Source organism: Chenopodium quinoa, unplaced genomic scaffold, assembly GCF_001683475.1.
Source record: "Chenopodium quinoa cultivar QQ74 unplaced genomic scaffold, ASM168347v1, whole genome shotgun sequence".
NCBI classification, from domain to species: Eukaryota; Viridiplantae; Streptophyta; class Magnoliopsida; order Caryophyllales; family Amaranthaceae; genus Chenopodium; species Chenopodium quinoa.
The window spans coordinates 5,639,638-5,666,086 of record NW_018742763.1 but is presented as its reverse complement, the minus strand read 5'-3'; the positions used below and the strand labels follow the sequence as shown (position 1 = coordinate 5,666,086).

The 26,449-nt window shown below is 39.4% G+C and overlaps 1 protein-coding gene across 1 annotated transcript; it reads left to right on the top strand.

The window, feature by feature from the left end:
- Positions 1-2,601: 2,601 nt before the first annotated feature.
- LOC110724429 (isocitrate dehydrogenase [NADP]-like) lies at positions 2,602-21,921 on the top strand. The gene is made up of 15 exons (XM_021903846.1): positions 2,602-2,952; positions 3,037-3,080; positions 4,269-4,378; positions 5,869-5,906; positions 17,130-17,207; positions 17,901-17,954; positions 18,040-18,141; positions 18,279-18,367; positions 18,475-18,578; positions 18,680-18,748; positions 18,836-18,951; positions 19,739-19,773; positions 19,860-20,002; positions 21,345-21,467; positions 21,658-21,921. The coding sequence occupies exons 1-15, from the start codon at positions 2,706-2,708 to the stop codon at positions 21,746-21,748; spliced, it is 1,443 nt and encodes a 480-aa protein (XP_021759538.1). The 5' UTR covers positions 2,602-2,705; the 3' UTR covers positions 21,749-21,921.
- The last annotated feature ends 4,528 nt before the right edge of the window (positions 21,922-26,449 follow it).

Sequence of the window (26,449 nt, the reverse complement as noted above, 5' to 3'; positions counted from 1 at the left end):
CAAAATAATCACAATAAGTAAAAAACAGGCGGCATAAAAGCTAAATGAAGTTCAATTGAAAGTTCACCTTGGATGCCTGCACAACAGGCGATTCTTCAGCAGGCCGCTTGCCAAGGATGGCCGAGCGGTACTAAGCAGCAGCTTTTTTAAAGGCCGAGAGATTCTCCATGGCTTTGTCTGCAAAAGATGAATCAAGGAGTTAGTTTGACACAAAATAAAACAAGTTTCACAAGACATTTAAACCGGCGGTCAGCTACCTCTCGGCATCTCTTCACTTAGGCCACAGGCGGCCAGATATGTCCCATCGTATAACCACTTATACTTGGGAACATAGTTTTGAGGAATGAACTCCCTCACCCCAGTCTCGGGGTTCGCTTGTATGTCTACTTTGAAGAGCCCTCTGTCAAGGATCTCTTCTTTGGCTTTACGGGGAACAGGCGGCAGCTCAGAGCCGCCTGTTAGGAAAGGTGGGTTTATGTTCCACCTATTAAAATTTTTTGTTTCTAACTGTGTCAGGGCTGGAGATGATGTAGAAAGTGTTCCTCCAATCTTTCCACTTATTCTCCTTCCCCACAGTCATCATATAGCCCTTGTGGCTAGACAATTGATACCAGCCGGTCCCGCTTGTTTTTAGGGTCCGGCTGAGGTAGTGCATATGAGCGAATGCTTCAAAGCTTGTCTCTACCTCATGCATTTCACAGCCGGGAACATAGCCCAAGATGTTGAACCAGGAGTTAGGGGCTAGTTGCCAGACACCCAGCTGGTACCCATCCAAAATCCTCTCTACAGCCGGATGTAGAGGAAATCTCAGGCCATCCTTAATTGCCGCCTCATAGCAGCCAAAACAGGCGTCTCTGTAGTTGGACTGCTCGGGCCAGACTACCGTGTCCTCGGCATCCGGCGTGCAAATGACATACCCATGTCCCATGACATGGTCAGCTCTGAAGTTTTCAATTTTTTCAGCCATCATTTTATGCCTGTCTTTCGGAACAAGATGATAGTAGGCGGTGTATTGCTCTCGGTTGGTAGCAGACGGCTCCGCCCAGTTTGGTCCCAAGTCTACTAAAAGGGACTCTCGGGCACTCTCTAGCCGAGAGTGCCTCTCTTCAGATTCATCCGAAAATTTATTCGAAGTGCTTGGCTCAGAATCGCTATCTAAGCTCTCGGATGAAGGGTCTGCCTGCCGGGCCAGATCAACAAAGGCTGGCATTACATTTTCAACTTCTTCCCCTGATTCATCTAAAATGGAATCACTAGGGGTACTTGGGGCACCAGGCGGCACGTTAGACACCTCGCTGACAAGCACATGAAAGAAAGAGCCGTCTGAATTTGTCACCCTTGTTGTTCTCTTAGTTCTGGCCATGGTGTCCTGCACAGACACATAGACAGTTAGACTTGGGGCAGTTCGCAAAGGGTGATCCAGCAAGGGGCAGTCGACACTCCTAGTTGTAGATTCAGCCGTCCCCGGTGACCAGCTGATCACTAACTTAGGCCGTGCCGTGTGCTTTTGGGAAACCATTTTCAAAAGAAAAAACAAAGTACAAAAAAATAAAAAGAAACAGACGGTTACCTTTAGTTAATGAAGATGGAAGTACTTGAAAGTCTACAGTGACTGTAAGAGCAGGCGGTCTGGTGCAGTCGAAAGCTCTCTCTCAGAAAAAGACAAAAGCTCTCTAGAATTTTTTGGAAACGTCCAAACAAATGATTTGGACACCCCCTATTTATAGGGGACAGAATTCCAAGAGACAGTAAAAAAAACGGTAAAAATTGTTAGCCAATCATGGTGTGACACCTGTCACAAGCACCACGTGGCATGCCACGTGAGGGGAAAATGATTAGGGGATTTTTCCCCGCCACGTGGACCATTCAAGTCCTGCCACGTGTCATCCACGTGGACCAACCAGAGTCTGCCACGTGTCACCTCGTGAGAGGTCCAAAGTGGACCAATCAGGCCACGACACGTGGCAGATATATAGCCCATCAGGAAAATGGCCTCCTATGACCCAAGTTCCTAGGCAAAGCCCAGTCAGCCCTAGGTTTACTAAAACCTAGTACTGGACACGTTTTTCAACACCCTATAAAAGGGAGATGTTTCCCTCTGAGGAGGAGGATTAAAAAAAAACATTTAATTCGCATTAACTCACAATCAGAGAAAGTTAGACATTTGACACCTCGAACTGAGCAATTTCATATTGCAGATACTCTCTTGGAGCCCAAGGGAGACTCTTTACTTTCCGCACTTTACTCCTTATACACGTTCTAACTTGATCGTCGGAGGCGGAACTCCTACCCACCGGAGTCTCCGTTGTTTTGCAGGTACAGGCGTCTAGAAGTTAGTCTTGGAGTTGTAACTCTCCCGCAGGACATAAAAAAACCCCGAAACAGATGGTTAATGGGTGAAATAGAGCACTATTCACATCTAATCTGATCCATCACCCACGTTTCATCCATTAATTTCGTGTTTTCACCCATTTACTTACGAGTAAAGCTAGTGGATCGGTTTTGCAAAAAGCCATTTAATATTGTCATCTCTATCCGTAACAAATAAGGCGAAGAGAACACAATCCTTACACTATCGGATACTTAATGTCGGAAACCCCAAATTAGTTGCGCGGCAAGATTTTTAAGAACCCAAGGCCAGCCTCGGTCGCTACTTACCCACCTTAGTTTCACCTCTCCTGATTTTCAACCATCAGCCGACCAAAATGCGTCGACTTCGAATTAGCGCCACCCCTGGTACGGCGTTTCTGCAATCTTCTTCTATTTTTAACTCCTCTTCTTCTTCTTCCAATTCCAATTCCAATTCCAATTTATTCAACAAAGTAATCACTTCCAAAAACCTCCATTTTCGACGCTTCAATTTCTCTTCCCTTCGCTGCTTTTCTTCTTCGGCTATGGCTGCCACCCCTATCGAACGTATCAAAGTTCAGAACCCTATTGTTGAAATGGATGGTAATGTTTTTTTTTTTTCCCAATGTTTTGTAATTGTAGATAATGAATACTTGATGATTGCTTGTTATTTTGATTGAATTTCAGGTGATGAAATGACGAGAATTATATGGAAATTGATCAAAGATAAGGTATGAAATTTCAATTTGCTGTCTAATTATGCATATATGATTTTGCTTGCAGTTTCGTTTTGTTTATGTTGTTTTTGAATTGAATTTGGCACTTATTTCATTTCTTTTTTGGGAAAATGTAAACTAATAATCCCACCTTTAGTCGGTCTTCCATAAACAATCCCACCTTTTGAAATTCCAGAAACAATCCCACCTTAAACCCCCATCTTCCATTAACAATCCTTTACCGGTTGTGTTGTTTTGATAACCGGTTTTCATAGGTTATAAGACACGTGTCAAGTTTTAATAGCTTTAACTTTTTTTTTAAAAAAAAAAACAAACTAATAAAAAATATAATAATAATAAAAAAAACAAAACCAAAACCCCCAGCCTAGCCACCGTATCCCTTCCCCATCCTGCCACCGCATCCCCTCCCCATCCCCGCCCTTGCTTTTCCCGGCAACCCAACCTACCCCTTCAAGGCGCCGGAACCCAACCCCTGAAGCCCGAAATCAGCACTTGCAGCCGCCTAGCTTCCCCAAAAACCCAACCCAATCCGCAGCCCAGAACCCCTCTTTCTCCTTCTCCTTCTCTTTCTCTCTTCTCTTTGGTATGTTTCACTCTCCTCCGAATTCATCAATTCATTCCCTTTCAATTCGATTTTTCAGATGATTGAAATAATAATTTGCATTTAATTTCAAGCCAAAAATTGAATTGGAGACGATGGGTGACGTTTTTCAGGGCCGGAGTAGACTATTTCGTGGCTGGGGTGGAGTATTTCGTGGCTGAGGATTGAGTTTCAGCCTTTTAGGGGGCTGGTGTGGGGATTTTGTGGCAGTGGGTGGAGTTTTCGTGGTGGGGGTTGGGTTTCGGGGGTGGTTATTGGATTTTCCGGCGTGGTTGGTGAGTTTCGTGGTGGCTTGGTTGTGGGGGTGGCGGTAAGGAGTGAGTGTTGGGTGGTGGTTGGACTAGTGGCTTGAGAAGGAGTATAGTTAAAATAAATAAATAAATAAACAAAATAACCTGCTTAACAAGTTGTAGGTCAATGGGATCGTTAGTGGAAGATGAGGCTCAAAAGTGGGATTGTTTCTGGAATTTCAAAAGGTGGGATTGTTTATGGAAGACCGACTAAAGGTGGGATTATTAGATTACAATTTTCCTTCTTTTTTTCGTTTATGCATAATCTTTGAATTGTATTTCAATGGACAGCTTATTTTTCCATTTGTGGATTTGGATATTAAATACTATGATCTGGGAATTCTTAATCGCGATGCAACGGATGATAAGGTCACTGTGGAAAGTGCAGAAGCCACCCTCAAGTATGTGGCCATTGTTGTTGTAATTCTCGAAGTCTCGAGCTTTTTAATGTCCAGGGTGTATATGTTACTTGTATGGTTTTGACTGATATTACTGCTTGGGTGTAATTATAATACCCCCTCACTTTACACCATTAGGTTAGAAGGACTTGAAGCCATTGCTGAACATGCTTTGGACTTTATAAATTTGTGTTTTGTGCTAAATTTGACTTGTGTTATATGGGAAGTGGTAAGGCAAAATGTACATTGAAATAACCCTATTATTATGAAATAAAATTGTTTTTAGCTCATAATAAACTAGTTTATAGATTGTTGTTGACTTGTTGCTATATGTATGTCAAATAAGATATTCGTGTTTAATGATGCAGCATAAGAAAGAAGTTCGAGAATAAGGTCATGTCTATAGAAACAGAAAGATTAAGAAGATTCTGAAAAGACTAATCAAGATATCATAGCAACTTTGTACCTTAATAGTCAAACCATTGCTGAACATGCTTTTGACCTTGAAAATTTGTGTTTTGTGCTAAATTGACTTGTTTGAATGGGAAGTGGTAAGACAAAATGTACATTGACATAACCTTATTAAGGCCTTGTTCACTTCACTTCATTTATTATGAACTAAAATTGTTTTTATGTTTAAACTAGTTTAAACTATCAAAAATTGTTTGCTACTGATTTTATTATTTTTATTTTGACTTTTTCTTATTGATTGAAGCTGAATTTTTCTGAATCATTTATGTATTTTGATTTATGAAGCTACTGATTTAAAATTAATCTTCTGATTGAATCTGTTTTCTACTGATATAAACTTCTTTTTACTAGTCAAACTGATTTTTTTTTACATATAATAAATTATTTTTACTGAATAATTTCCCTACTTTTTAAGCTGAAGTGAACAACGCCTAAGTGATAAATTTTAACAGTTGGACCTCACAGAAGAACTTTTACACGACTCATTTATTCAACGTTGACATATTTCACCTACTCTAAAAGAGAGACAAAGAGGGGGGTGGGGGGGATGCAGGACAAGTGTGGAATATTTTTCTGGGATATATACTTTTGCGCAACAGTTATAGCTTAATGCCCACAATGCAAAGAGGGAGGTTAAAGGCGAATGTGCCACCAAAAGATGTGTAACTATTATTAATTAGCCTTCTGGAAATGTTAGAAATAATGCTAGTTATACTAGTCATGCTCCATTATATTTAATGCTCCACTATAAATCGACATCGAATTTTTGATATTATGATTAAGTTCTGGTCATTTAAGGTTGACTTTCCTTGGCTTGAAATCAGATTTCATGCAGCTAATTTCTGTTGATAAAATCTTTCAAGATTTAGGGCTAAGTTTACTGTTCTTTGACATAGTTATTTTCTGAATATTTTGAGCACTTTGTGTATATATATAGAAGGTTGAGGTTAATCTTATACATACCTCAAGGTCTGTGTGAAAGGTTGCTCATGTGTACCTCAATGACAATTTTATGTGTGCAGGTATAATGTTGCAGTTAAATGTGCCACAATTACTCCTGGTTAGTTTTTTCATGGCTTTTGATTTTTCTGTCACAAGAAGATGTCAATCTGGGCTGTATATGTGATAAATGTATTTCAGTAAGATTGACTATTAATTTCAGTGTTACTACAGCTTGTTCAAATGGTTTTCCTTGTTTCATGCAATCAAAGTGTTCACTTCCTGTGTCATTTAACTATGTAAGTACTATATTGATTATTCCATCTTTGAAGCAATCATGTTTGGATCTAGTTAAATGCTTGAACTATGAGCAGTTACATGGTGATGGTCCATAGATTCTTTTCTAGGAAGCTACAACACTTTTTTATCAAAATGCATACCAAGACATTTATTAAAGACTTCTTTGGAGCTTCATTGGTATAAAGGTAGGGACATGAATAAGTTTCAGGGTACCTCCCCCTATGAACTTACCAACTACAGAGTTGACATCCACCCTATAGGCTATATAAAGATAAAGGATTTCACAAAGAAATTATGATTGGTTGGCTTGTGAATGTATAGTCATAATCATATGCCCTTGTGCACTTCTACTCGAGAATATTTTGCTACATACACTTTCTTGAAATTAACAGTAATTCCTTCATTCTCTAGTAATTACAGCTTTTGGACTTCTACCCCAATCACATTCCTTATTGACCATCTTATATGATTCATAAGTAAGAGAAATTGTAGTTATGTGGGATCTTGTTAGATTAGTCTAGATATATACTTTCAAATTATTAATACTTTTACGTAAAGATAATCAAAGATATTAATGGTCACAGTTGTGCGTTGGCAAGTGTGAAACTCCAAATAATACAATTATAAAAGAGTGGAGAATTTTTTTTTGCTTTATGAAAGTTATTATTTTGGAAATTCTGTAACAATCGTGTTCTTTCACCACATTCTTTCATGAATGCACATGACTCAAGAATTCAATAGAACTAACTACAGAAATATCAATACTTAAGAAGATGAACTATGATGCAAGTCTTCTAGAGTTACATTACAACTTCAATTCAAGTAATGAGAAGTTGATCAAAGATGACGGATCCAAGTAGGTGAATGACAAAATTTTTATAAACAAGCTAACAACCGCTCTTATATTTCATTTACAACATCTCATTAACTTGGAGTCGAGTTGTAAAGGGATTGCAATTGTCCATCTTAAGTGCTTTTAATAATTCTTTGCCTTTTCCTATAAACAATACAAAGAAAGAGAGAATAAAATAACCCTTGTGCTATGGTTCTAACTGGCCCAAACACACATAGACACGCTAGATGAAGAGTGAGACACTGCATCCCATATACCATAGAGGGAGAATTGATATGAGCTAAAAGTCTAGAATTTGATAAAACCTTCAAGTACTTGTGTGAACTTGCTTGATTTTTGAACCCTAAATCAAATGCCTTAATTTGATATTTCCCTAATTGGCGCATAGTGTGTACTACTGATCTTCAGTTCCTAACCCTGGCTTTATTGACCATAGATGGTCATTCTTTGTAGGTTAACCCATTTTTTCCTCTTTATTCCCACTTTTTCTCTTTTTATTTATTTATTTTTTTCCTTTGCTGTTTCAGTTTGCTCATGCAAAGATGATAGATCTAAGAAGGCAATGTGAAAGTATGTGGGAGCAAACTGCCAATCATGCTCCTATATGATCTCTAATTTGTCTTTTTAGTTTTTCTTTCATTATAGAACTTCTTATTAAAGTGAATATGGGATTTCTATTCTCCACCTATAACAAAATGTTTTCAAAATCCCTCCCACCTTGAAGAAATGTATAGGTAAGTACCATTTGCACTTTGAGATCCCTTTTCCATTCCTACCAGTAGTTAATTGTTACCAGGATCTATAATCATTAAATCATCTACCGTGAGATCATCAAAATATTTCTTTTATCACTTATCTGCACTTATAGAGTATTAACGAAGAATTTGCTGAAAACAATCATTTTATAGTTTGCTTGAGAATATATAAATAATGATCTTGACTTTTGGGACCTAGTCTTTTTATTCCTTCACCTTAACTTCATAGAGATTTGTTGTACATATATCCATCAAATAGTGTTGAATTCATGTTTTATTGATGTACTTTTAGAAGCTTCAAACAACCCAAATGGTGTCTTTTCTTTAGATAAGTACAAATGTATTATGACAATCGACTTCAGATTATTATTAGAACAAGCTAAGAGACGCACGCAATGCGTGTGTGTGCAATACAAGTAATCTATCAAGCTCGATTCTTTTTTTTTTTCCACAATATTATCTCCTTAATTCTAATTAAAAAAAATATTAGTGGGTTTAAGATTTGTTGATAAAATATAATAAAAAAAAATTGTTAACGATGTCATATAGACTAAATAATAAAATTGAACTTCCCTAAAAAAATAAAAATAAATAAAAAGAAAAGATGGAAGTTTTTTTTTTTTTTTTGAACCAATGGTAGTTTTTTTTATTAAAAGGATGGTAGTTTTTTATTTAAAAAAAAAAAGAAAAAAATGAGCGGGGTATTTAGGGAAATTGAAATTTATCACCTAAAACCCCCTTTCACTTTATATATAGGATAGGATATAACCTTATGCTACAATTCTTGCTTTTTTTTTTATTACTCCGTATAATTTTTAATTTTTTTTAATATTTAAAGGGATCAATTCAAAATTTGTTCGACTCCTATGGCTTTCTTATGAGTACTTCTATTATGAGATTCCAACCTTGCTTTTCCCAATCATTCTTATATATTTTTTCATGGCAGCTCTTCATTTTGAAGATTGTAAATTCAGTATAAATTATCCCCCCCCCCTTCTCGACCCTATTTATATGCTTCATTTTCCTTTGTTGGTGCCCTTATTTGATCTTGTTACGTCACTTTATCATCCATAATATGGTCCTATTATTTATCTTTTGACCAAGTGTACTTAACCAAGTATTATAAATTGTGTAAAATGTAGTAGGCATATATTTATAGTCAGAGGGAGTAAGTGACATGATTTGTACGTATTTGAATCTTTTGCTTTATGTATATAAGGGTGGCTTGTACAAAATGGACTGCATCCCTATTGAATTAGTTGCATTTTGAGTGTCTAGTGATGATGATGGTGTACTCTTTTACCTGGAGAATATTAAGGTGGATTGGTGTACGAGGTGATTTGACTTCTCTTTCATGTTGTAATGTTGTATAGAAGCTGTCTTATTTTAGCAAATAGTAATTATCTCCTTTTTTCTTAATTTGCATTCTAAATTAATGGTGCATCTTCACCAAAAGCAATTTTCTCAGTTTAAAGTTCATTTTAAAACTCTTAAACCTCTGGACTAACAATATAGCATCTACCCTTCAGATTCTTTTTTAGCCTTTTCCACAAGGATTTAGGTACCTTTTTTTTTAATTTTTTTTTTATTGGGGTTAGTTTGTCTGTACTGTCTAAATTTACTTCTCAAATACAAGTAATGTATAAATCCAACAACTTATCTTAATTTACTCTCATTGGTGGGAGGTTGGATAATTTTATGCTATTTCATGGGGACACTAAAATATACGTCGTCAAAGTTCTCATTCAACTATAAACATTAAAATCACTCTAGATGCTTTATTCTTTTGAAACATTAAAACATCCAGCATCTTTCCCAAAATTGCTTTATTGTTATATTTCTTATAAAGTCTCTCTAGATCCTTAGTTCATTTGCAATCTTACATGGAATTCACCTTTCTATCTTCACAGGTAATGTGAATTAGGATGAAACAGTGGTGAAATAGTTTAAATCTTGGTTCAAAGTCGTGGTTGAAATCTTGGTTCATGCTGCACAAAAGCCCCAGTTTCATGTTTGATTTAATTCCTAAACCTATATAACATATGCTCATTGATCAATGTACAACCAAAGACCTATATATATTGGTTAGTTGCATCAATATTTAATTATTGAAAAGGTGAAAAGGTAGTTGAGGTTAAAGGTTAGTGTTTTAATTTTTGTATTGAATGAACTAGGGCATGGGAAGAGAGGTGTTATAATATTAGTTGGGTCATATAAGTTGTGGGAAGAGAGGTATTATAATATTAATGCGGTCATTCTTAAAATGGAATTGTAAAATGTATCATCAGATGGAGAGTAATCCTGTTCTTTGGTTTATTGCTTATAAGGCATGTAGAGTACGTCAAACATATATGAAAGCAGCATTCCTTAATAAATAACTAGGAGAGGAAATATATGTACCATATTTCTCGGGATTTGAAGTAAAGGAACAAGATTTCCTTAAAACTCTAAAAGGCCTTATATTGTCTCAGGAGGTAAGAGTCTGTATAGAAGGATTAATGATTATTTTGAGCTTATATACCCTCTAGCACAATAACAAACTATTCTTACTCACAGCACAACATGGCTGTGGTTGATTTAATTATCACACGAAATATTTTGAAACTCATTTTAGCCTTCAAGAAGAAGATGCAATCTGATGAAAAATTTAAACAAGTTATCTATTAGCATTGGAAGGGGATCAAAGCGCAAAGGTTATCTTCATCTACCTATTGGGATATTTGAAGATAATTCTAGAATTTAGATTATATGGTATTTTCTTCTAAAATCTACCGAACTCATCAGGCTATGCATTTACGCTAGTAAAGTGTATATTCTTGTCTATTACATTAGAAGGATGATGTTACATAATTTTTGTCACATGTAGAAGATTGCTATAGCCTAGGAAATCAGGATATCAATTCACAACAAATAGCTAGCAAATAGAGGAAAGCTTGAAGGATTTTAATTGATAATGGAAGTAACGGCTACAAGGAACAGGGATACTACAACTACTACTACACTACTACAAAATTCTCCAACAACATAAACCTACTGTTTCATTGCTCATCCTTATATATCAAGCTCTCCCTCACAAAAGTACTCTCTCATTAAACTTCTTTGTCATGTACTGAACAGAATACCCCTTGCCACAATCCTTAGTGGAACATTAAAATTCCTTGTCTTTTTCCTGATACAAATGCTGCAGCTCCTGAATTTGTCTCTTGCCCTTTTGTTTGTGTCTCCTCTCGTAGATCTTGATTGGTTGTTAGTGTGCTTCGGCCCGTTCCATTGCAATACTCCCCTACCGGACATTCACCTTGTCCTCGAGGTGGAAGGATGGAAACCGGAGGTTGATAGTGTCAAAGTCCTCCCAAGTGGCTTCAAAATCCGGAAGTTCCTGCCATTTCAGCAATACCTCAGTGCTGGTCTTACCACCTGCTTCTTTCTTTCTCACTCCCAAGACTGCTTCTGGTTCTGTCACCAATTCCAAATCAGCAGTGAGCTGAGTGGGAAGTGTGGGGTTGACAGGAGCACTTCCAACTGCCTTCTTCAGTTGAGAGACGTGAAATACCGGATGCACCCTGCTCTCTTCCGGCTACCTCAAGCGATATGCCACCTTCCCAACACGCTGCAGAACCTCAAATTGGCCTATAGAAATGCGCAGCCAGCTTTTCATGTGGCCGTTTAGCGATGGTCTGCTGTCGATATGGCTGTAATTTAAGGAACACCCAATCACCTATCTCAAACTCAACATCCCTTCTCCGACCATCAGCATTTGCTTTCATTAATTGCTCAGCCCGGTTGATATTCATTTTCAGCTCGTCCAAAATAAAGTCCCTTTTTTGCAGCCCCTCTTCCAAGCTCTTCACTACTGTCGCGCCCTGCTTCACTTTCCATATTTTAGGGGGATCCCTACCATAAACGACCTTGAAAGGTGTCATATTGGTTGATGTGTGAGGTGAAGTATTATAAGAATACTCCGCTCATGGAAGCCGTTGAGCCCAAGATTTTGGTTAGCTATCCACGAAACATCGAAGGTAAGTTTCCAAACACTTGTTAACCACCTCCGTTTGGCCGTCCGTTTGGAAATGGTACGCGGTGCTCCGCTTGAGATGGGTGCCTTGTAATCGGTACAGCTCCTTCCAAAATATACTCATGAATACCTTGTCTCGGTCAGAGACTATTGATGAGGGAAATCCATGTAACCGAACCACTTCTCCCACAAATATATCAGCCACCTTAAGAGCATTAAACGGGTGTTTCAACCCCAAAGTGACTGTACTTCGACTATCTATCCACCACGACCAAGATTGTATTCACCCCCTTAGAGAGTGGCAACCCCTCTGTGAAATCCATAGAGATGTCGTCCCAAACCACCTCCGGAATTGGAAGTGGTTGCAATAAACCCGCGGAAGCTTGCTGTGATGGTTTACTCTGTTGGTAGACCATATATTGCTGGACATATTCTCCCACCTTCTTTCTCATGCCTGACCAAAACCAATCCCCTATCCCCTGCTATCCTCAAATAAGTCTTCACTTCCCCTTCGTGGCCCCCCTCCTGTTGGTGTGTCATGATATTCCCTAAGAAGAATAGGAATAAATTTCGAGCCTTTAGGAAGAACTACCCTGCCTTTATACATCACCAGATCTCTCTCTAGATGGAAGCCCTGGTGTCCATTAGAATCAGCCTTCAATGAATCTCGTAGCCCACACAACCATGAATCATTTGCAAATTCCCTCCCAAGTTCGGCCCAATCCACTAACTGAGTGGATATTAAAGCCCTAAACTGTACCACTGCCCTTGCGAGAGAGCACATCTGCCACCCTATTGGATGGGCCGGGTATGTATTGGATCTCGAAATCCATACCCATCAATCTTCTCATCCATCTTTGGTACTCACTGCCACTTCGCGTTGTTGGGTTAGGAACCTTAAGCTTTGTTGGTCGGTCCTAATAACAAAGTGCCTCCCTAGCAAATAATGCCGCCACTTCGTCACAGCCAAGCTAACCGCTATCAACTCCTTTTCATAAATTGACTTAGCCTGATTCCTCACTCCAAGTAGCTTACTATAGTAAGCTATGGGCTTTCCTTGTTGCATCATCATGACACCAAGTCCATAACCCGAAGCATTCGTCTCTACTAAGAATTCTAGCTGAAAATCCGACATTCTCAACACCAGACCTGTTGTCATGGCAGTTTTGAGGGCTGAAAAAGCTTCGGCCACTTCTCTTATCCATCCGAAATTATCTTTCTTCAATTGAGAGGTGAGTGGTCCGGCAATTAGAGCCTAATTGGCCACTAATTTTCGGTAATAACCCACGCAACTCTCTCAAATTCTTTGGTTCTTCCCACTCCACAATTGCCTTCACCTTATTCATATCCATGGCCACTCCTTCCTCCGATATCACGTGACCTAAGTAGGCCACTTCCCTACTTCCAAACTCGTACTTCTTCCAATTAGCATACAACCTATGCTTCGATAATTGCTCCAACACCAACCTCACATTCTCCTTGTGCTCTCCTTCCTCCTTACTATACTCTAGGATATCATAAATAACCACCAAAACAAACTTCCTCTGACTTGAACAACTCATTCATGAGGGATTGGAATGTGGTCGGGGCATTCGTTAGCCCAAATGGCATTACAAGGAACTCATAGTGCCCCTTGTGTGTACGAAATGCCGTTTTGTGAACAACTTCCGTTTTCACCCTTATTTGGTGATAACCGGACTTCAAGTCCAACTTAGAGAACCACTTAGCCCCATGCAATTCATCAAGTAGCTTGTTTATGACCGGAATTGGGAATTTATCCGACACGTTTCTTTGTTCAAAGCCCTATAATCAGCACAAAACCTCCACGAACCGTCTTTTTTCTTCACAAGAATTACCAGACTACAGAAAGGGCTCGTCGACGTTTGAATGATTCTGGCTTGAAGCATCTCTTGAAGCAATCTGTCAATCTCATCTTTTTGTATTTGGGGATATCGGTATAGGCGCACACTAATAGGATCACTCCCATTCTTCAATACGATTGAGTGTTCATGGTCTCTTTGGGGTGGGAGACCTATTGGCATCTCAAAGACTGCTTGAAACTCGCGCAATAGCTCAGTCAAGAAACTCGGGAGCTGCTGTTGACTTACTTCCTGTCTCCTTCTCAATCTTACTCATCTCCACCATAATACCCTGCCCTTCTCTACACAAATTTCGTATCATTGCCTTCAAGCTGATGTGTGTTGTCTCGAGAAAAGGATCGCCGTTAAGGGTGATTGGTATTCCCCCACCCGAAACTTCATGATGTGCGACTTCCAGTTCGTCGTTACTGCCCCAACTTCTCTAACCACTGTACTCCGAGAATAACATTTGCGTTTCCGAGCTCAAAGGGCAAGAAGTCCTTTATAATGGCAACTCCTCCATTTAATTTCAATCTCACACCCTTACAAACCCCCTGACCTTTAATTATCTCACGGTTCCCCAAAGCCACCGAGAATTCGCCTCCTTTTGACACCAGAATTGCTCTATCACGCACCACCTTCTCTGCGAGGAAATTATGGGTGGCGCCGGGGTCAATCATCACCACCACCGTACCCCCCGCTAATTCTCCCTTCAATTTCATAGTCTTGGGATTCGAAATACCTATCACTGAACATAGCGACCGCACACTGCTATCCTCCTCCAGCGACGTCTCTTCCTCACCGAGCACCAAAAGGACACTCAACCCTTTCCTCTTACATCTATGACCTACGCTCCACTTCTCGTCACACCGGAAGCACAATTTTTTCACTCTTTGTCTTGCAACTTAGCTTCTGCCAATCTCCTCGTGAAATTCGAACTCTGACCTTGAGAAATTCCAGACGAACCAGCTATGTTCACTGACACGTGAGATTCTGGAGGCTTAGTCCATGTTTTAGCTGGGTGGAATGATTATTTGTACCAGACTAGACCCACCACTCTTGTTAGAATAAGTAGTGTTGCTCCCAATTTTGAAAGATCTTTTACCCACCCTTTTGGGCTGACAAACACTATTCTTCTCTTCGATCCGACCCGCCAACTCCATAGCCCCTTCTAAGTTGAACGGGTTTAACATTCTTAACTCCGTTTTGACCTCACTCTTCAACCCATTAATAGATTGCCCCAACATCAACGATTCTGGGATTCCCTCCATTGGTGCTCGATATACTGCCGTCTGTACTCCTCCACCGATCCCTCCTGAGTCACCGCGAGCCACTGCTCATACAAAGAGCCAGCGTGCAACGGCCGAAATTCGTAAAGTAGCCGTTGTTTGAGGTCCAACCACCCCACGATTAGCCACCTCTTTCGTTCCCATTGATACCATTTTAAGGTCGCTCCATCCATCGCCACCACCGCGGCTTCCAGCTTCTCTCTCTCCGATTATTGGTAAAACGCAAAGAACATTTCAGCCCTTAATATCCGATTATCGGGGTCGGTGCCTTCGAATATGGGCATCTCAAGTTTACGATGTTTCCATTGAGGACCGCCACCGCCACCGCCGCCACCGCCACTAGGCCAGTTTCTTTGCTCGAACTACTCTTCCTCACCCTGACCTTCTCCCCTTCATCCTCTAAACCCCCTCACCGGGGTTCGTACTTCATTCTCACCTTGGGCTTGACTATCCTCGCCGTCAATGTTGAGAATCGGCTGAAAAATTGGTGGCGGTCTATTCCCTTGGGCACCAGTAGTGACTTTTTCATCTCTTCGCAGAATTTCTGGTTGTGTTCTCTCTCTACCGCTGCAAGCCTCTCGTGGTCTGCTCGGAATCGGTCGATCCTCGCCTCTAGCCGAGTGGTGGTATTGCCAGAGCTTCCTCCGACCGCTTCCTCTCCGACTCCGCCACGGCAGCCTGGACCACCCTGCCGATGGTCGCTTCCGGGGTGTCTAGCTTCCCTTCAATGGCTGTGAGTTGGGTCTCCTAAGTTGCAAACTTCCCATCGATTGCCGTGAGTTGAGCCTCCATTGTTGTGAGGCGTTCCTCGACGGCGTCGACCCGTTGTGTGAGCGTAGTCACCATGACCGAACTGCTCTGATACCAAGTGCTATAGACTAGGAAATCAGAATATAAATTCACAACAAATAGCTAGCAAATAGAGGAAAGCTTGAAGGATTTTAATTGATAATGGAAGTAACGGCTACAAGGAACAGGGATACTACAACTACTACTACACTACTACAAAATTCTCCAACAACATAAACCTACTGTTTCATTGCTCATCCTTATATATCAAGCTCTCCCTCACAAAAGTACTCTCTCATTAAACTTCTTTGTCATGTACTGAACAGAATACCCCTTGCCACAATCCTTAGTGGAACATTAAACTTCCTTGTCTTCTTCCTGATACAAATGCTGCAGCTCCTGAATTTGTCTCTTGCCCTTTTGTTTGTGTCTCCTCTCGTAGACCTTGATTGGTTGTTGGTGTGCTTCGGCCCGTTCCATTGCAAAGATATTGTAGATGTTCAATTGTTGATGAAGCTATATGGCTAAGGAAAAGTCTTTTCAGACCTATGAGAATCTGCAATAAACCAGACTATCTAAGAGATTAAAAGAACAAAACTCAAAGTAAATTGAGGGGAAGACAAGTTTTTGATTGATTGATTAACTAAGGAATGATACAAAGTATCCAAAACAATGGCTTTAGACCACAATTCTCCAAGTGCTTAATTACAAAATTTTCAATGCCCAAACTTTAATATCAAGTTCCTATTTAATTACTACCCTTAATAGTTTACTTTCTGTACAAGTACATGCCTTAATTGCTACATTTACTACTCCCCAGCTGCCAAATTAGTTGTTGCTTGCAACCCTCAAAGTGGTTGCTTGGTATGGTGCTTCCTGCTTTTCTGATAGTGGGCTCAACACTTGTCTCTTATGGTTTCTTTGGGTTTGACTCTTTTGGGGCCTGCTGTAGCCTGTAAGTTAGGAGGACAAGTGGCTTGTTGCTATTCGTTACAGAATCTCAAGGAGGAGCCACTATATTTTGGGATAACAAATTAATAAAAGCAGAAAATGTCATTGCATCAAATTCAATTTCTACACTAAAAGGCTAAAACCAATCATATCTAAATGAAGTCTCTTTAGAGCCTTTCACCTAGGCTGCAGGATCCAATTGCTTCACAGCAATGCCTCAATGCCTCGTGTGTTCTCCTTTTGGTTAACTTAATTTTGTTTGTACATGATTTTGTACTGCTTGATCCCAGATTTATGATGGTCGTTTTTGAACAAACTTTTAATTGGCTTTAGAGAAATATTTGGTTTTTTTTTTGTGCTTTTATTATTAGTTTGAGGAGAAACTGGGAGGTGCGAGGGCTTGTGTTACTTTTTTTTATTTCCTTTTTCTTTTTAGAGGAAGTCACATTTCTGTTCTGCCAAAGGGCAAAATATATATGATTTATATGAGAGAAAACTTTACTTCCAAATTATCTAACCAATTTGGCTTGCAGATGAAACCAGAGTCAAAGAATTTGGGCTGAAGTCCATGTGGAGAAGTCCCAATGGCACAATCAGAAACATATTGGATGGTCAGTAATCAAATTATTACTAAATTTTGAGTTTGACTTTTGCTATTGCCTCCTATTGTCCTATGTCAAATACTCTTATATGCCTCCTAGTTTTGAGTAGATCAAAATTTTTGTTGATGTAAAACATGCTTTGTTGTCTGCCACTTCTAAACGGTAGGCCTTATGTTTGTTGCAACAGTTGTCTTTTTTGTGATATGATTTCCTTGATACCCTGGCTGTTCTAGATAAATGTTACAAGTTCACCTATTCTGGTCAACGTTTAGTACTTTGAACATTAATTATAATTATATACAGTATATTGATTTATAATTCACTAATAGTAATTTTAGATTTTCTTAAAACTACTTTCCACTTTCCTTGACTGCTTCTCCTGTTTTTCCAATCATGTTCGCCAAAGTTCCTTGTTTTGGCTACCTCTCTGAAAACTTCCCCAGCACCCTAGGTGGCAAATCTGATACTGATATGTTAGTGAGTTGGTGCTTGGCAAGTCAGTAGTCAGACCAGCTTATTTATTATGTGGGCCTCATAGGAGCTCCCTTTTCCCCCTTTTTCTTTCTTCCCTGATCCTTTTCTTTTTTCTCTTTTCCCTTCTCTCTACACCCCCAGTTTCCTTATTTAACCGCCCTTGTTTGTACATTTCTTTGGCATATGATTGGTTTTTGAATAAGGCATTATTAACCATACTTTTTGTAGGGACTGTTTTCCGTGAGCCAATCTTGTGTAAGAACATTCCGAGGATTGTTTCTGGTATGTTTATCTGCCTTTCAAATCGTTCTTACCCTCATGCTCTTTTAAATCATAACACTGTCGTGTTCTTTGGCTTCTTTTACAGGCTGGACGAAACCCATTTGTATTGGCAGACATGCTTTTGGTGATCAATATCGAGCCACTGATACACTCATCCCAGGCCCTGGAAAGCTTAAATTGGTATTTGGTATGAATTTAGACCCTATCTTCTCTTTAATTGTGTCTGCACTCTATAGTCAATTCTCAATAGGAAAGCAGCACAGGTAAATCACTGTCTACAGAATATACTATAATCCTTGATAAGTGGATTGTAATATCATGCAGTCCCAGAGGATGGAAAGAATCATGTGGAACTTGATGTGCACGACTTTAAAGGGCCTGGAGTCGCATTGGCAATGTATAACATTGATTCGGTATGTCTTATTGCTCTAGGCTTTACATTGAACACAGAAAGAATGCAGTTCTACAAGTTACATTTAACACTTTCTCCTTTGTTGTTTTCTTATTTTTGGTTTTTCAGTCAATTCGAGCTTTTGCTGATTCATCAATGTCGTTGGCCTTTGCAAAGAAGTGGCCACTTTACTTAAGTACCAAAAATACTATCCTCAAAAAGTATGATGGAAGGTAATAAATAGCATACATACTTTTCCTTCATGTATTTATAAATATTGATCTTCCTTGATATTGTATAATGAAACATTTCTTAACTTTTTGCACTGCAACAGGTTTAAAGATATATTTCAGGAGGTATATGAAGAGAAGTGGAAGCTGAAATTTGAAGAACACTCAATATGGTTAGTTTGAGTTTGCAATGATTGTCAATTGCTTTGATTTATTAACTTGTCTTGATGTCTGTTAAAACATAAGTATTTCTCATCCAGGTATGAGCATCGCCTGATTGATGATATGGTTGCTTATGCATTAAAAAGTGAAGGTGGATATGTTTGGGCATGTAAGAACTATGATGGAGATGTCCAGAGCGATTTACTTGCACAAGGTGAGTATCCTATGGGAGAGATAGATTTCTTATGGCATAAATGGTCTCGCAGGATATCTGATAATCAAGATTCATCAAGCAACAAGCAGCTCTTTATCTATCCTCAGGATTTGCTTGAGTGGCTTCATTGAATATTTATAGATGTTATTATAACCTTATAAGTGTAATCTATAAGCTGAACTCCTGAAAAATAGCAGTGTACCTAATTCAATGTTGGAAATTGGGGTACAGGACCACAGTTTGCTACCTAGTTTTGTTAAATTAAGCCAATAATGTGCCACACACGTATTAAATTGTCTTTATTTGGATTGCAGTTCACAAGGGGATTAGTGAATTAGGCAACGCTGAACCATAGCTACAAGTACAACCTCCTTGTCATGTAGACCTTTTTGTTGGCATATCTTTGAAAAGTCCCCCCACCCACCCAAAATAGACAGGATGCTAAAAATGTTACAAGTTACTTGCTAAAAAAGTGTGTTGGATTGAAGGATTTGGTTCTTTAATTGTGAGATTTTAGCTGCACAACTGAGTTTTATCTGTAACCAACTCCGAGGCCCTGGCTTTATGGCAATCGTTGCATTTGGATTAGTCCATGTAGGTAGTGTCACAGTAGAATGATTTTTATTTTTTATTCATATATATTTATAATATAGAGGGCTTTGAGTTTTTGTGGATGTTAGTTGCTGTTAGTAATCTTGGAATTCCATTTGAATCTTTGCTTAGATGTGATCTTTCATCTAATCATTTTTCAGATAATTTGATTGGCTTCATTTGTACCTGTTTGCAGGTTTCGGATCTTTGGGTTTGATGACATCTGTGCTGGTTGGTAAAATATTGACCTTTTTTATGTTCTGTATGTACCATGTATCCTGTTTGACAATTATTTTTCATGACCACATTGTTTGCAGCTGTCTTCTGATGGTAAAATTTTAGAAGCAGAGGCTGCTCATGGGACCGTAACACGACACTTCCGGCTGCATCAGAAAGGTCAAGAAACAAGCACTAATAGTATTGCTTCTATATTTGCTTGGACACGTGGACTAGAGCATAGGTAAGTTATGTTTACTCAGCTATATTTCCTAGTAAAATATGTTCAATGACTTCCAAACTCCAACGAGTAAGTCTAGCATACAAAAGGGAGCATTTGACTTTTAAGTTGTACCCTTCAATTTCACAATATCTATGTTTTACCCTTAGGGTTTTTTTTAATTGTCTAAACCGTATCATCACTGACCTCACCATTAACCTTCTTTTAATGTAGTTGTTGGATTTGATTGTCTTTATTTATTTTTCTTACATAGAGACCTGCTGTATGTTCAAATTCTAAATTGTTATTCATTTTCAAAAAACTCTGTTTTCAATAGTCAACACCACCAATTAAACCCAACCACATCCCCCTCCTTCGATGATTACCAACCCCTCCTATTCATCTTTTCCCATCTCTCTCCACCACCACCAACAACAACAACAAAGCCTTAGTCCCATAATGATTTGGGGTCGGTTAACATGAATTGTCATAAGGAATTGTACGATATAAAGAAACGGACATAACAAGACCATCATTTAAAAGAGTTTGAAAAAAGGTGAGTAAAGTAAGTAACCGAAAGAGCATTTAAGAAAAATAAAGGGAGTTTTAAAAGAAAATCAAGAATAAAATTCAAGAAAGTTGAAAACATAAGGTTTGAGAAAACTTTAGCAAAGGAAAACAATACAGTTTATAAAACATTGTGGGCTAATAATAAAATTTAAAAACGAAAATAATCTCTCTCCACCGACCTCTCTAAATCTCTCTCCTTGTTTCCCATCACTTTTTGACGATTTAGGATCTGCGGGCATGCCCTTAACTGTTGTACAATTTTTTCAGCAATCAAGTAGATGGGAATGGGGGAAAGGAAGGGGCATTTGATTCAATGGAGAACGAATAAGGAAGGGGAATCAGTTTTGGAGATCGGGAAAGGCAGGTGATTGCCATTTTTGATGGATGGAATAGAGGTAAGGAAAGGAGCTGCTGTTGTAGAGGAAAGGGAGAGAGAATAAGGGGCAAGAAAACAGAAGAATGAGAGAGAGAGAGAGAGAGAGAGAGAGAAGGGGGGGGGGGGGGGGGGAAGGTTGAGGGTGAAGTGTTGAAGGTGAAAGAACAAGTGCTGGGTGATGTTTAGAGATTAAGTTCATTGGGTGGTGTTGGTGGTGCTGTTGTAGTTATGAGGCCTTGGCAGCCTTTTCCAAATAAAACCAAATCTAACAACTAGCTTAACGGAAGGTGGATGATGAGGATACGATTTAGACTACATGAGGGGTACAACTTGGAATTTGAAAAGGCACGAGGGCAATAGGTAGAAGAACAATTAGTAATTTTAATCTTACATTTATATTCTTTTGCATTCTCTTTACAGAGCAAAGCTTGATGAAAATCAGAATTTGCTGGACTTTGTTCAAAAATTGGAAAGGGCATGCATAGAGACCGTTGAATCAGGGAAAATGACCAAAGATCTGGCTTTACTGGCTCATGGGCCGAAGTAAGTGCTGAATAATGTCCATCTTTATTCCCGTTAGGTTCTGCTAAGTTTGTTTTTCCTGCAACTTTTATACATTGCTTTTCTACATGGTGCAATGTCTGCTAAACCTTTCATAATTTGCAGCCACTAGTGGCTGTTTACCTTCTCTCTAGACTAGTCAGCTCACTAGCTCGTGCCATTCTTTGTGCAGGGTTACTAGAGAAAACTACCTGAATACTGAAGACTTCATTGATGCAGTTGCACAGAATCTTGTTGCAAATATTGGAGTATCATCACATTAGAATAGTGCATTTTTGGTTGTATGTAGACGCTCATGCAATGAGGCCATAGCTGATCAGTTTATGGTTCTTTGTGAAGACATTAAATTGCAACATGCTGTCATAATGAGAATTATAATTTTGGTTTTCACCAAAAAAAAATAAAAATAAAAATAAAAATAAAATTGGTTGAGTCATCCTCTTCTCTCATCTTTCTTCTGATAGGCTGAAAGCCAACATTAAATGTAGAGAGAACTTTAGATTGGATTCCTAGTATAGACATAATGTAATTCATCCTTGGAGAATATGATTTCTACTTGCTTGAGTCAAAAACATGAGGGAAGGGTATTCATGCATAGTTCAATCATATTGAGCTCTCAAAAAATGGGAAGACAAGTAATGAAAACACTCAAAGTCTAACCGCTAAGCTATACTTCATATCTTTTAGGGAACTTGATCGATATTGTTGACAACATTGATAAGAACTAGATTACCATTCAACAACATTGACGAGAACCAGATTATTACGGAAAACACTCAAGGTCTAACTGCTTAAGCTATACTTGGAAAAAAATTAACCTAGAATCTCATTATCAACTTCCAATTTTCTAGTTATATATGAGATAGCCCAATCCAATCGAGACAAGACAACCAAAATGGTGGTGGTGTCGTGGTGTACAACCACCTTGTCCAGCAGGAGACGAAAGAGCGAACCCATTGGGGGCTCCATTCATGGTACAAAAGGAGATCAAGTCATTAACTAATCAACTTAAAGCTTCTCAATCTATACTCTTAAGGCACTGACGATTAAAAGGCTTCAGAGAAAATCAGGTAACATTTTTTTTTTTCTTCCGGTAAGCAAGTATAAGTCATTACTAAAACTAAACTTAGCACATATCAACCCAAGCCAAGTTAGCACGTAAAGTCCCTTGGGAGTGGGGGGAAAGAGTAAGGGAATTCTTACCGCTAGATCGAATATTACTTGGAGAAGAAAACTCGATATGATTATTAGCGTCATTTCTTAATTACATTTTTGATACATAATACTCCGTATATTGGTGGTGACTAACATAGTTATGTAGAATTGTAATTTGGAATTGGCTTCCTTTGTTCATGTTGCCAGAAATGCCAGTTTTATTTGATTTATTTAATTAGTTTAGGTGTCCAATATCAAAGAAAGCAAACAAAAAAAGGTAATACAATTTGTTTGGGGTAAAAATTACCCCTGTCACGTGGCCTAATGAGGGACTGGCACGTGTCACCCTCGTAGAGGCCCAAAGGGATGAAAGGAATGGTGTCCTTCCAACAAGTGTATTATTCCGATAGATGGTTTAGAATTATTACAGAGCTAATTCTTCAGTAAGGTCAAGTGATCGGAATGCCTAGGTGGAGGCCGCTTCCAATCAATAATATTAATGTATAATTAATATTACAGCTTAATTTTAACTGAACCCTTCAGGTCGAACCCAATCGAACAACCGATCCGATACGACAAATCAATCCGAAGGATTTAATGAGTCGTCGGAGTTTTACGAACACAGACGTCAGACATCGAGCCCAGGGCATCGAGGTCGAGCGTCGCAAAATCACAAGCAACAAGTTCAAGCATAGCCGTAGCATCACAGTGGCCTAGCCATGTGAACGCTAGGCTAACTCGAGCTAGCATGCACCTAGCATGGCTAGGCGCAAGCCTAGACACACTAGGTGTGCTAGGCGCACCATCGCTAGCACTAGGTGCTAGGATGCGTGCATGCCTAGCATTGCAGCACCATGTGCGTGTGTGCGTGCCTTCGCATGGCATAGCAGCACCGCAACATATGTGCCTGGGTGCCTAGGCGCCATCGCAAACCATACGCACCAAGCACAACCATCGCAGTGCTGGGCACTTGCATGTGTGCGTGTGCGTGTGTGTCTCGCACCATCGCAGGCCACGCATCAAGCATAGCATCCTTGCGTGTGTGTCTCGCACCATCGCAGGCCACGCACCAAGCACAGCACACCTGTGAATGTGCGTATGCGTGTGTGTGCCTAGCACCATCGCCAAGCACGCATGCTAGGCCTTGCGTGCGTGAGTACGCTGGCTGGGGTATGCGTGCTAGTGCATGCTGGCCTTGCTGTGCGTAGGCATGCGAGAGGGTGTGCGTGTGCCTGGGCGTGCAAGTGCCTGGGAGTGCTAGGGGCCAGCGCCTAGCACGAGCACGCAGCATCAGTGCCAGCATCATCAAGCGCCAGCACGCATAGCCTGGCTAGGGATGCAAGGCAGCTGGCTAGGCTAGCTGGCAGTGCTAGCTGGCAATGCAAGCTGGCTGCCAGCCCAGTAGCCCCCTATGCCGGTTTTGTGAGGGGTGGGGACCAAGGCTTGGGCAAAGCCTTGGGGAGCAAGGCAATGGTCCCCCCCCACCTTCTCTTGGTCCTCACTTAACTTTCTCTCTCTCCCCGTGACACTTGTTGCATTGTAATTGATTTGATTATTAATTTAATTTGGAATTAAATTAATTATCAAAATTACTCATTCTCCCACATTGGTTGGAGAATGAAAATCAAGGGTTCATTTCCCTATAAATACCAAGGCATGGGTATTTGGGAAAGAACACACTTGAGTGGAAAAGTTAAGGAAACTCCATTGTTGAGTATACCTTGAAATTCGTAAAACTCCAAGTTTATATTTTGTTCGGGCCTTAACTAACCTTCGAGGCTTAGGACGATCGGATCGGGTTCGAGGGTACGATCCCGTTGGAGACCTCGTATTTTCAGGGTTCAAGTAAGAGCTCATTGTCGAGCGAAGCACGCGTCAAAGGTATAATCTTTTATCCTTTCTTGTGTCTTTAATTATGTTTTGCTTGTTAATTGCATTAATTATGGGGGCGGGTATTGGCGGGTTTCATTCTGCTTAGTGTGGGTCGCTACGAAACCCTACAGCGGTATCGGAGCCATGCTCCTTTTAATTTAAGCAATTATTCATTAATTGAGGTGTTTTAAAGTAAGATTTATTTTCTGGTTTTGCTTTTCTAATTGGATTAGAAGCTTGTTTTAATTAATTTTAAAACTCGTATTTTTTTTCCTCGATTTGGCTGTCGAACCCAGATTTTGGCTCAAAAATAGTGATTTTTGGGTGGAATCGACATTCTGAAACAGATTCAACCCTTTTTAAAGCCTGTCCAGAAGCCAAATTCGAACCAGAAACCCAAGTTTTTGGGGTTTTTTTTCGTTTTTCAACGAAAATTTTAAATCTTTTTATGCCTTGATTAATGCAAGCATTACAAGGTTAGATTAAATGCATTATTGCATCCCTAATCTACTGCTATTTTAATTATCCTTAAGCATAATTATGGAGTTTTAATTAGTGCTTGAGTTGATGTGCTTTTTGTCACACAAACTTGATTTTTTCACAATTATGCAAATAAATTGCATTAATGAGTGAATGTTTGATGTGAATGTGTAATTTTAAGTTCCCAAGTATGTTAAAGATCTAATCTTTAAAAGTTTAAATGATTGGAACTCTAACCCTAAATTCCATATTGAACAAAGTTTGGATTTTTCATTTTGGTTGATTAAAATCCATGAAGTTCAAATACTTGTGAGTAAAATTTTGAATAATCTTCATATTGGAAGATGTAATCTTGGTATTTTACACAAGTATGAAAGTTGGAAAATTTTTATCATTAGATGGTTAATTTATTTTTCCAACTCCCTTTTGTCAAATTCATTATTAATTTGTATATTGGCTAAATTAATTATGGACATAGCTTTTTTTTCAATTTTAAGCATCAAGAAAGACCTAAAAATGTTCCAAAGTAATTTTGGAAAATTCGGCTTGTGCACCGTTAAAATTGAATTTAATTAAGTTGGACTTGTTTTATTTTCATTTTTGCCCTAAATTAATTCTAAAATAAATTTAGATTAATTTTATGTCACACGTAAATCGGGATTAAAATCCCGAGAAATGGCACGCAAATCGAGGCAAAAACACCCAAGCGCCACCAAGGCTAGCCGGGCTGCCTAGCAGCCCACATGTGGCTACCTATGGTGCGCACAGGGGTGTGCCTTGAGGGGCTGCTGTGTGGCATGGCAGTTGCGTGCTGCCGTAGTGCTAAGTGCATGGCATGGGCTGCTGGAGTTGCTTGTGCGTGCTGCTTGGCAGCGAGGCAGCAAGCCCCAGCCAGCCTGCCATACACTGCCAGGCACCAGCTAGCATGCGCAGCATGCGTAGCGAGCTGCTAGTGCTGGCTGGCGTAGCATGCTACGCTGGGCGTGGATGCTAGCACATAGCACAGCAGGCGCAACACATGGGCTGCCTAGCAGCCATGGTGCGCAACCCACTAGGCATTGTGTGGGCCATTTTGCTTAATCTTGAGCTATGTAATTTTGTAAAATTTTGCCGTTTTAAAATGTTTATGTAATTATTTTAATGAGGTTAGACCTCGATTTTTCCGGCTTTTGCAAAATTTTTTATTTTAACAAAATATGGGTAATGCTAACTTAATTAATCAGATTGATTAAGTATTGATGCGAAATTTAGTGGGAGCTTAGTTGTTTACGTGAGCAATTTGTTTTTAGAAATAATGGATTAAACAACTTTGACTAGTTTTAATTAGGCGCGTTAATCGGATTAACCACCTAAGTTAGTTACTAGTTTTGCGTGTTTAATTATGTATTTCGTAATATGCATGGGCCATTCACAAATAGTGAATGGGTGAATGAAGAATTGTTTTCAAAACAGGTTAT

Excerpts from the sequence above, each read along its gene's own strand:
- LOC110724429 (XM_021903846.1), top strand. The coding sequence starts at position 2,706 with ATGCGTCGACTTCGAATTAGCGCCACCCCTGGTACGGCGTTTCTGCAA. Across the intron at positions 2,953-3,036 it reads CCCTATTGTTGAAATGGATG|GTGATGAAATGACGAGAATT; the intron begins GTAATGTTTTTT and ends ATTGAATTTCAG. Across the intron at positions 21,468-21,657 it reads TTACTGGCTCATGGGCCGAA|GGTTACTAGAGAAAACTACC; the intron begins GTAAGTGCTGAA and ends TTCTTTGTGCAG.